Source organism: Nymphaea colorata, unplaced genomic scaffold (genome assembly GCF_008831285.2).
Source record: "Nymphaea colorata isolate Beijing-Zhang1983 unplaced genomic scaffold, ASM883128v2 scaffold0261, whole genome shotgun sequence".
Classification (NCBI taxonomy): Eukaryota; Viridiplantae; Streptophyta; class Magnoliopsida; order Nymphaeales; family Nymphaeaceae; genus Nymphaea; species Nymphaea colorata.
Genome location: NW_022204767.1, coordinates 28716 through 40364, shown reverse-complemented (window position 1 = coordinate 40364; position 11649 = coordinate 28716). Strand labels below are relative to the sequence as shown.

General features: G+C 37.9%; 1 protein-coding gene across 1 annotated transcript; it reads right to left on the bottom strand.

Moving 5' to 3' along the window:
* Positions 1–801: 801 nt before the first annotated feature.
* On the bottom strand, positions 802–2053 carry LOC116268406 ((-)-alpha-terpineol synthase). The gene is made up of 4 exons (XM_031650061.2): positions 1862–2053; positions 1617–1755; positions 1267–1512; positions 802–1142 (listed from the first exon to the last, which is right to left on the bottom strand). The coding sequence occupies exons 1-4, from the start codon at positions 2008–2010 to the stop codon at positions 828–830; spliced, it is 849 nt and encodes a 282-aa protein (XP_031505921.2). The 5' UTR covers positions 2011–2053; the 3' UTR covers positions 802–827.
* Positions 2054–11649: the final 9596 nt, after the last annotated feature.

Below are 11649 nucleotides of genomic sequence, written 5' to 3'. Positions count from 1 at the left end.
ATATATGAAACTTTGCCGGTGTGCATAGAAGCCTATGGCTCACCATAGTCCAAATCGGTAAAGCTTCTGATTGGAAGCAACAAATGGACCCTTAAAGATATATTCTCTCATAAACTCAGCAACTTGAGAAATTTAATTTTCTGAGTTAAAAGAAAGCGAGAGTCCACTTGCTCACCTTTATAAGTTTGATCTCTTCCTTAATTTGCCTAATTTCTTCACTTCTGATTCTTTTCCTCTGCTCTTCCCGTCCACCAAGAAACAGAGGAGGTTGGCTTTAGTAATGGACCTACTTGCAGAAGCGCTCTTTCTGTTATTTTGGAAGCCGTCACCAGTTTATTGAAAGAAAAGGTCGGCCTCATCTTGAATGCCAAAGACGATCTCATCAACCAACAGAGGAAGCTGGAACTATTGCCGGCAGCCCTCAAGGATGCAAGGTAAGAAAGCCTTAGAATGCATCCCGCTTATTCCCCATGGTTTTACGTTTTTTAGAGTATGCACCAAATCTCATGTTTCATTCTCTTATTGTGCTTTAAATTAAGCAGCCATGGCGCACACCAACATTGATGCTTAACGGCTTGAGCAAGGAGGATGGTTCCAAATCTTTAGAGACGACCACAAGAAGTGCTTTATGAGGTGTATAGATATAAGGAAATTATGACTGTGTGCATACATGTGACGCGAGAGAGAGGAGAGATAAAGATAAAGAGAGAGAGAGTACTGAATTTAATTTATTAATGTACCCATTTTATTACATGATGATACATAGCATCATAAGTAGGATTCGGTTAATGGGCACCAACATGGTTGATAGATTGGGAAACAGTTGCTTAGGCAGTCTGGATGGGCTCGGCAATGAGAGAGTAGATACGGTCCATGGACTCATGCTCCAAGACACCGACGCCATCTTCATAGTCGTACATGCACTGGGAGACCCTCGCAATGTTGAGAGCCACGTTCATGAAGGAACGAGAGAAGGCGGTCTGTTGCTGCTGCTGCTGAGCAGAGAGCAGCTCCCTGTTCAGCCTCCTCCATGCATCCCTTAGCAAGTTCCTTATGTGCTGCCGTGCTTGCTCCTCCGCTACCCTTGCCTCGTTCATATAAATCTGGACCGATCTAGGCAGGTTCCCTCTCCCGAATCCAACCTTCGATCAAGTGTTCAACATATAAAGAGAAGATCATCAGCCAATCAAAAAAAAAAACAGAACAAGAACATTGTCAACTCAGAAGCTAATACTAGTTAACCAGCAGAAAATACACTAAACTAACCCTGGATCTCTGGAGGTCAGCCGAGAGACGAACTATCATCGATGAGAAGTTGATGATGTTGGACTCATTCTGCAGCTGCTGGATTGCTTGTTCCTCAATGTTTTGGGAGAGGAAGAAGTAGGCAGGGAGGAGAATAGGGCCGGTCATGGCTGCCCGGATGTTGCTCAAATATTCCTCTAGCCTTGGTGTCTGTCGGGCACGGTGCCACCTTGCTTCAACCAAGTAAGCTCTGCACACACTCACCCACTGCCCAAGAGTAGAAGAGAGCAAGTCAATTAGAAAGTGAAGCTAATATACTAATGTGATGATGTGAAGAGTAGAAGAAATATTTCATAGAGAAAGTGTCGTACCGCTCTCCTCATGTGTGAAGTGATATCACGGCCATGCCTCCTAAGAACAGTGTAGCTGATCTGGTTGGTTGTGTTGTAGACAGCCGCATAGAAGACCCTCAGTGACTGAGGCAGCTGCTCTGCCGCTTGAAGATCCCACCTGCGTATATACAATATAGAGCATCCTCATTGGCTCCTAACAATGTGAAGCAGAAACTAGAGACAGAGTTGCTCTCTCTAATTCATCAACCATGATCATCCTTTACCTCTCAACAACTTGCACAAAGCGTTCGAGCTCCTCAACAGACTGATGCTCGCTGAAGATGTCCTCAACGGTGGCCATCAAGTACGAGACCCTGGCGAGTTGCATCCTGTACTGTGAGAACTGTGGCTCATGCATCTTCCCCACCGCCATGAAGTAGCTCTCCACCAGCCTATCTCTGGCGAAGCTAATGTGCTCGCCCAAGCCCAAGTCCCTCCACCACCTGCAAACACCCAAAACAAAGGACTCATGGTTGATTATTCGTGGACCCAATGATGCAGGCCAGCAACAATGTAACATACAAGATATTCATTACTGATATACATATATACATAGAATGACATTAGTTGCTGCATTATTATCAACTATTAACCAAGTTATTTAGGCAAAAGTGCAAGAATGAATTGTACCCGGATAACTCCCTGAGCTCTCTTTGGTGGATTGTCTGCACCATGTTGAAGTCCAGCCTAGCAAACTCATGCAGCACTTGGCTTCTGCGGTCCGTCCTCTCGAATGTCTCAATATACTCTCGGGCCTCGACCCTGCGAACCCTTCTGTGGAGCGGAACCTGCAGAGCACGCTGTACCTGTCGAGACATCCTCTGGTCCATGCGGCTTATCCTTGCTCTAAGATGCTCTGAAGAGAAGGCCGTAGCTTCTTCCAACACAGTTCTCCTTCACAGGCTAGTTGTGATGCTTCGTAGAGGCTCAGAACCCTCTCACGTCCTCACGAAGATTCTCAGAGAACCGGCCTGACTGTTCCCTAAATCTACTAAAGCACTCTACGAAATGCAAAAAGAAACTTTAATGGTTAGTGTCAATTAACACATTCGTAATAGACAGTCTAGATTAAGAACTAATTATGAGTCAGTTTTTTTGGAATTAACACATGTGTATATATATATGTATACCTGCAGAAACATTATAGCCATGTTGCCTCAGAATTCTGAACCGAAGTGAAGAGGAGTAGAGGTCCTCAAATCCTCTAGTGCTCGTGGATATGGCATCTAGCGATCGCTGATCTCACTCTCAAAGTGATACGCTACACCTAAACGTTCAAGTGAATTGATGAGCTCCAACTGAGCCACTTGCTCAGTTGTAGATGTTATAAGTTGTCGGACTTCTCTTCTCAATTCTTCGACTCTGGTCCCTTTGTGTTTCGATCTGCTTTGATTTTCATGTCTTTCAATTATGATCACATCATCACACCCAAATAAACAAAATAAAGTCAGATCAGAGGTATGGAAATTACTGATGTTGCGCTGGTAATGGACTGGATGAAGTCATAGTTCCATGTACTTGGCTGGTATCTGGAAGGCCTCCTTTGAGCAGCAGACCTACGCAGCCCTCAGCCCTTGGCTCACATCTCACCAGGTGGTGCTCCATGGCTTGAACCCAGCCTTGCTATTAGAAGCAAGCTTGGGGGAAGTAACAAAAGAGTGGAAAGGGAGGCAAGATGAGCAGCCATTAGAACAGTGTGTGTTTGTTGTTGAATGCTGAATGCTTTCACTGCCTCTCGGATGACTTAGCTCAGGATGGTTTGCTAATTTATATAGAGCTGCATCCGAGTGTGGATTGCGTGTCTATAATGGTTTTGAGAATTTTAATTAGGTTCAATCTATTAAAATATGGTGTTTGGCATAACCTATAATGTTTAATGCTTTTTTCTTTGTATATAAATAGAAAGCATTAACTATGACACTTGGCCAAGCCATAATTATTTGGCACTTTTATTTTATAGATAGAATGCATTCTTCTTCAAGTTTTTATATGCATTATAATCCGACACTTATTTGTTAATGCTCACCACTAAAAACATTTTATGAAAGACCATGTTTATTTTTACAAGTATTTGAGTAATTGCACGCCTTCACCTTTAAGTGGTGCTACTTGCCGTTTCAACAATATTATGAACATGGTTTGCTAGCTTATAAAGAGCTGCATCCAAGTGTATATTGCGTGTCTATAATGGTTAAAGAATTTTAATAAGTTTCAATCTCTTAAAAATATGCTATTTGCGTAAGCTATAAATGTTTGATACTTTTTTCTTTCTATATAAATGGAATGCATTAAACTATGACACTTGCCTAAGCCATAGTTATTTGGTACTTTTATTTTATTTGTGTATAGATAGAATGCATTCTTCTTCACGTTTTTGACGGGCATTATATCCACACTTATTTGTTAATGCTCACCACTAAAAACCATTTTTATGAAAGACCATGTTTATTTTTTACACGTTTTGAGTATTTGCACCCCTTCACCTTTAAGTGGTGCAACATGTCCTTTCAACATTATTATGAACATGGTTTGCTACCTTATAGAGAGCCGTAATCGAGTGCACATTGCGTGTCAATAATGGTTAGAGAATTTGAATGACGAGTGACATCTTACATTATGTTGCTTACATAAGCTATAGTCGTTTGACACACTTTCTTTGAGCAAAATAAAATGCACTAAAAGATGGTGTTTGTGTAAGTTATAATTCTTTGTATAAATGTGGAATGTATTCATTGCTTCAATGAAAATTTTAATGGGTTGGTGTCGCAGCTGGCCCACACCAGCCACCATGTGTTTCTGCCAATGTTCTGAACAAAGCATGTAAGGGAGAAGAGGAAAAAGAAAAAATGATGAAAACATGTGGCAGACCCAACTATCTTTAAGGCCTCTTTCACAAAAAGAAACCACTAACCTCACTACTGGTCATATGCCAAAGGAGAAAGAAAGGAAGGAAGGACAAAGCTACCCACCCTTCAACCACAATTAGGGATGTCAATGGATCATAGTCAAACTGGATTTACCTTTAGCAATATCTAAATCCAAATCTAGAATCCTATTTCAGAATTCTATTTGATTTGAATATAATTTTCATATTCATATCTGAATACGAATTTTGAACTGAAATTGACCCATTTTGAACTGAATAGGATATTTGCATAATAACAAATCTGATTCAAATCCATATGCAAATCCAACCGGATGTTCATGTATATCCGAAAATCTGATTGGAAGCCAATTATTAAAGCTGAATTCAATCCTCCTTTTTAATAGGATATTTTTTTCTTTTTCATATCCAATTTCTTCGAAACAGATCGATTAGATTTTCTATCCAAAGCTGATATATAGGCATCCCTATGCGCAACTATGGGTGCCAGTGGTTTGGATTTAGGGAGGACTTGGGATTCAGATGTGGCTCTACTTTTCAAAACTGAATTTGGATCGAAGAAGCATATGATCCCAAATATATTGGGTTGCATCTCCGTAACACTAAGTGGACTCGGGCCTGAATATGGCATAAAACATAAAGGAACACAAATTTGATTAGTAATGGCACAATGCTTTTTTACTAGCTACAGTTCAAAATCAGGTCCATAATCAGATGTGCCCAACCTAGAAAATGGTGGAGGCAATTTTTTAATAAATTTTAATTATAAAAATATGCTAAATTTTTCTTCTTCTTCTTTTTTCATAAAGAAAGTGATGTTCTCGTCACTTTGTCTTTTTACTGGTGGAATCAAATTTAAATTTAGCTAATCTGGTTTTGTTGAAAAAATTAGAAATACTCTAGCTATAAGCCACATATTAGACAAATAAGAGACCATAAGGACTCACTGATCTCTCAACAGTTTGACTTACGTTCTCATTCTGAGACATTCAATAATACCCATCATGTATATTATATTCTCACCATAGCGATAATTTCGCTTATAACACTATGTCATATTTGTTAAATTATTGGTATTTGATTTTTTTAATGTTTTAAAGCAAGAAAACTGATTAATGCTGAGACACCATTAAAATTTTAAAACAAATAATTTCTTAAAAAAAAAGAATGACTGTCTTGAAAAAAAAAAAGAGGGGCCACTATCGATAGACTTTAGGGAGTCAAAATCAGAAATTTTACACACTTATCAAGAAAGCATCCAAAGTGAAGCTTTTCTCTCTTCTTTTGCTCTAACTTCTACGAAATGAAATAAAAAAAAAAGCCCACTTGAAATGAAATAGGTCAAAAGACTAATAACAAAACCTAACCATGAGTACGTAATTGGTCTGAGCCAACTTTGCGTGGCTAGTGCCACTTGATCATGCCCTGTTGCTATGGTTAGAGAGACCTTTCACATTCCATTCTGAGCTCTTGGTTCTGTCAAACAGAGTTTGTTGAAATAAAACAGCTCAACTGGATTAATATCAGTCCTGGACATCATCAGCTTTGTCTCTTCATAACAGGGATGTTCAGCCTTACGTTTGGCAAGGTCGATGGCATTCCCTCGCGGCACGAACAAGTTGTACTTCTAGTCAATGGTCAGATCATGAAACTTGGATGGGATAAATAAAATTTTGGATTTGGAAAAGAAAAATCATGCATCCAAACTTTTACATAATACAATGAGAAATCCGACAAATGTGAGAAAGAGGAAGTGTAGGTGATGTAGAAGTTTGTGGATTGGGAATTTTTCCGGATTTATTTAACACCAATCATAGACCATGCCTGTAGCGCACTACCTTCATTTTCCTTCTCTTTCCATTATCGTAGAGTGAACAACAAGCCGATTTATTTCCATTTTCAAACATTTCTCTCACTTCTTTCTTTTTTCTCGATGCCAACCTTGTTCACAACTCACTTTTCCATTTTCCCCATATTATTATGAATGAAAAAGAAAGTGATTTGTGGAAAATATTATCTTGGTAGAAACCATGTTTCCAAATCAAAAGAAACTAAAGTTTGATATGCATGATAAGCAGCTTTGTTGGTTTGAAAAATTTAATAATGTAGATTGCATTTTCATGGTTGGGATTTGGCAATCGTGGAAATGTCAATGGCCTAAAATTAAATCTATTTAAATTTGTACAGTTAAAATTTTTTAATGTTTTTGCCATTGATCCACTTCTTTCTTTTCAATTTTACAAATAGGTGAGCAAAGCCCGTGTAAAAATTAGTGATTGATAACAAGACAGCCGAGAGTTTTTTTAACTAAGCTTTTTTCTATAAATTATTGACTGTTCATCACAATTTAATCAAGATTAGTGAATATTTGCGCCATCGTCTTAAATTCCAAATTCTGGATGTATGAACACAAGTATGGCGCATTACTAGGAAGCCAATCCTGCTGATACATCAATGTACCAGCGACACTCATGATAGTAAGTATCATTTACCAATAATCTTATTGTAAGGATGTAGGCTGGGGCAGAAGGAGGGGGAACTGGCAGGAGCCATGGCCCCTCCCCTTCATGTTTTGGGGAAAAAAAAATTGATACCTACATTTTAATAAATTTTTAAATTGGCCTATGTAAAATTTTTGAAAAATATTGTTTAGCCCTTGTATAGTTTTTGCAAATACTGTTCAGCCCATCCTACAAAAAATTGCTGGCTTCACCCCTGGATCTCATGGTCTACTGTTTTTTTTTCATATCCATTTCATCTCAAGTTAATGAAATTATGAGTACCTCATGTCAGAACGTCATCACAATCAATAGGAGAAGAAGAGCTAATAAGAAACTAGACTGACATAGAAAATATATCTCTAGCAGGAAATTCTTGCTTGTGGGTAAGAACTGCCTCCACTGTAGCTTTCATGTGACTGTGTAATTTCATAAGATCATCTTGCTTGAGTAGTTGTTCTGGAATCCCCTATCCCCGATACTCATACCAAATTTTCACCTTCTTACTGTTAATCAAACACCGCTATTAACTCTATTACCGTATTATTAAGGCTCGATCATGTTTTGCTTAGGTTTCCTAAAGCAGTGGTTGTGGGTATCCATGAATGTTATGGATGCATGGTGAATATGAAAGAAATGAAAAGAGAAAGAATTCTCTATGCTTGAAAGAAAATTAGATAAGTCATTCATACCACAACATGCGTATTAAAAAAAAAGGTTTTCAAAAATGAGTTTTATGCCATCCAAGTGTAGTCCGAATGATAAGGATCATGGGTATTGGCCTTGGTGAAGTCGAATGATTTTGGGGCATGCAAAATGGGAGCTTTTTTTGTTTAATATACAAATAGAAAGAGAGAGAAATTAGAAGAGAGAGTAAAATGGAGAGAAGTCTAAAAGGAGGGGAGTAAAGGTGGGTGGGGGAGGAGACAAGAACCAGTCCAGTTGACCTCATAATGGCAACCCTAATCTTAAAATCAACATTGTTTTTCAATACCATTAGGATAACACCCTCCAAGAATCAAACTGAAGACATGGCTGCAACACGCTGCCTAACGCAACCATTGTCCTACCCATTATTTGTTTAAAGGGGGTGGAGAGAGGGAAAAAGAGGGGGGGGTTTAAAAAAGAAAAAAGAGAGATTAAAAGAGAGGTAAAAGAAAGAGAGAGAGACAGAAAGATTTTAAAAAGGGAGAGAGAGAATTGAAGACAGAGAAAAAAGAGAAATTTTAGAGAGAGAGATCTAAAAAGAGAGAGAAATCATAGAGAGAGAGAGAAAAATAGGAGAGAGAAATAGAGAAATCCAAGATATAAATATTAAAAAAGAAAAAAGAAAAAAGAGAGATTAAAAGAGAGGTAAAATAAATAGAGAGAAAGAAAGAGATTTTAAAAAAGGGAGAGAGAGAACTGAAGAGAGAGCGAGAGAGAGAAAAAAGAGAAATTTTAGAGAGATAGATCTAAAAAAAGAGAGAAATCAGAGAGAGAGAGAGAAAGAAAAATTGGAGAGAGATTAAAAGAGAGATTTTGCGTTTTTAAATTCTCTTTCCTGGATGGAAACTAGGATTAACGAGTTTGGAAAATGATTTAAATATTATAACAACATCATTACATTTGTTGTAGGTCAGAGAATAACTTAAGCTCATAAAGAAAGAGTCTAAGCAAAGTCTCCAATGCCTTTAATTTCAAAAGTTTGAAATGCTTTTGAAACTATCAAAAAAATCTTTGTTTGCATGTGTAAATAGTAAAGAAGACATCCTATCTAATCTTGGCAATTATGAGAAGACGCCCCTCCCATCATTAGGTATAAGATGAAGCCTAGATAATGAGGAAGAATCGTCTACTCTAGAAGAAGTAGATGAAGGAAGCTCCTCCCCTGATCCTCTTGTACTCAAATCCCGTCGAAGGAGCATTTCTGAAGGAAAATCAGTATTTTGGGATTGCTAATATAATGACAAATAAATGCTTTATAAAGAGAAGAAGGATTCAAAGGTGGCTAAAGTAGTGGTCTAAAACTAATAGCAAGGTATGTATTAATCTTGGACCTGACTAGATAAAAGGTACCGATCTTGAATTTGACTTCCTCACTTGATAATGAATGAGCATGTAAGCTTGTGTTGGCCACACTACAATAAAATTAAGGTTTATGGATTTTTGATGAACGACAAAGCTATGTGATAGCTTCAATAGGATTTTTGAGGGAGCTTTCTTGATGTGGTTCAGTACCAAGACTCTAAACAATTTGTTAATGAGAAAAAGAAATAAAATAAATTGCAGTAACACGTGAATGTTAAAGGATTTTATTCAAACAAAATCTCATGTTACCATATCAAATTTATCAGATATTCATAATTCGAATTTGAATTTGGATTTCAATACTAAGGAAGAAAAATCCATGCCGTATCCACATTCAAATTTGATTTAAATTCACAATTCAAATTTGATTTTAGATTTACATCCACACCTGAATCCAACTTTTAACTACAAGAAGCAAAACCACATTATGATATGTTAAGAATGTACAGATATTCAAAACGTACAAATTGGGTGTATGATAATTCATTTGAAATTGAATTAGAAAGGAAACCTGAATCAGAATATGATGGGATATTTAGTTAAAACTGAACCCGTATTCGAATCCAATCAAAAGTCATTTCCTAAGTATAAATCCCATTCAGTTTTTTTAATTAAAGTGCTGCTTTTTTCTTTTTTTCATATCAACTAACTTTTTCAGAGTAATGAATGTGCATTCAAATTCATTACTTCAAAATAGATGTGAATACATACATGAAGTTGCTTCTAGAGAATTCTTACTACAACAAATATTCAATGTCCAAATAACTGAATCATCCAACAACCACCTTTGACATTTCATAATGAAAAAATGAATGCAAAAGATCAAAACTGAAGTGGCTGCACTTGGCAATGGTAAAGAAACAAAACTAAAATTCTCCAGCTTCTGACACATCCAGTGCATTGGGCAATCACCTCCCCTACCTAAAAAAAAAGGAAAAAAGGAACAAAAATAGAAAGTTGGGTTGGGGGGAGGAGGAGGAGGAGTCATTGCCAACCTTGACGGAGTCGAGCATATGCATGGGCCTGTATGATCAGACCCGGCACGGTAACTTTTGGGCCAGGTATCGGACATTACATGCAGCTCGTCGCTGGCCTGGTAAGCCCAACAATTTTTTTTATTTTTAATTTTAAAATACATTTTGAAGTCTGTTTACTTTGTAAAGGTTTCAAACTTTCAAAATTGAAAGTTCGATTTAGTATTCGTTTTCTTCCTTCACCGACGGCATCTCACCAGGCTGCATCACCATCATCGCACCTCCTAGCTTGCGCGGCCGTGCCTTCCATGCCATCGCCAATTTGTTGCCTCTTGTTTTAAAACCAAACCATTTGACGCCACCCAACTACTGCTCAGCTTGAGGACTCATCGATTCCATTATCACGAGTCTACCCTGTCTCTCTCTCTCTCCCTCTCTCTCTCTTTGTGGATGGTTGTTCTACATTGGAATGAATCTGATGTGAATGACTGTTCCCCATTGGGCTGAATCAGGTGACATTCGTAAGATGGGGAAGGTGGGATGGTGGTTGAAGAGCATGTTGGGTTTGGCCTGTCCAATCGGAGCGTGAAGTGGTGGAGGAAAGAAGAAGGAGGAAGTGGCAGTCTGGCAGAAGCGATGCCACGGAGGCTGCAAAAATGGGCCAGGCCTCATGCATTCTTATCATCGCCCGGTACCGGGTGCGGCTTGACCTGTTAATAGTGGGCCGGGTCCAAGCCCGGGTAGTTAAAATATCTTTTAATATAAATTTAAGAGGTTTGGCATTATCCCTTAGCCAAGTGGTAATGTGTGTGTGTGTGTTTGTTAATGACAATAGGGATGGGGTACAAAGGCTTCAGACTTACAATCTCAACTATTAACAACTAAAATACTCTTAAGATAATACCTAAAAGGTTAGATTGTTATATAAAAAAATAGTTTTGAACATTGCGTTTAGATGTATATAATTGTCCACTTGGTTCAACCATCATCTTCTGTTCTCATTCTCTCTCTCTCTCTCATATTACTTTATGTGAATCTTAACATTATGATAAAGGTCAAGATATGGCTGTTGGACTCAATATGTATTTTTGCAACTGAGTCCAATATGAACTTTATGCTAAAAATTTGATGCAATCAATATGTATTTTTACAATTCATGTAAGATTCAAATCTGACAAGTCCGAAAGGGGGAACTCTAGGGGATGTAGAAGGCTTGGCTTTGGGGATTTTCTACCAGAATTATTTAGGAGCAAGTAAATTAAGAAATTGAATTTCTTCTTTAACACAACCTATAAAAAATGTGCCGATGAGTATTTTTCTCATGTTTTCTCGTATTATAACAGATCACACCATGATTGATGGGAATTAAAGTTAATGTGAATGAAGAAAATATAATGAAATGGAGAGAGAAAAGAAGCAGCAATATGAATGTAGCTATTCTGGAAGAGAAGAAGAACACAGTGTAAGGAATTGACAAAACAGGGTGAAAGGACTGAAGCCAATGAGTAACAGCTGACCTAATTGAGGACGGAATTTCTTCCGTAACTTGATTACTTCAGCGCTCTACCACTTGCAAGAGGATAATG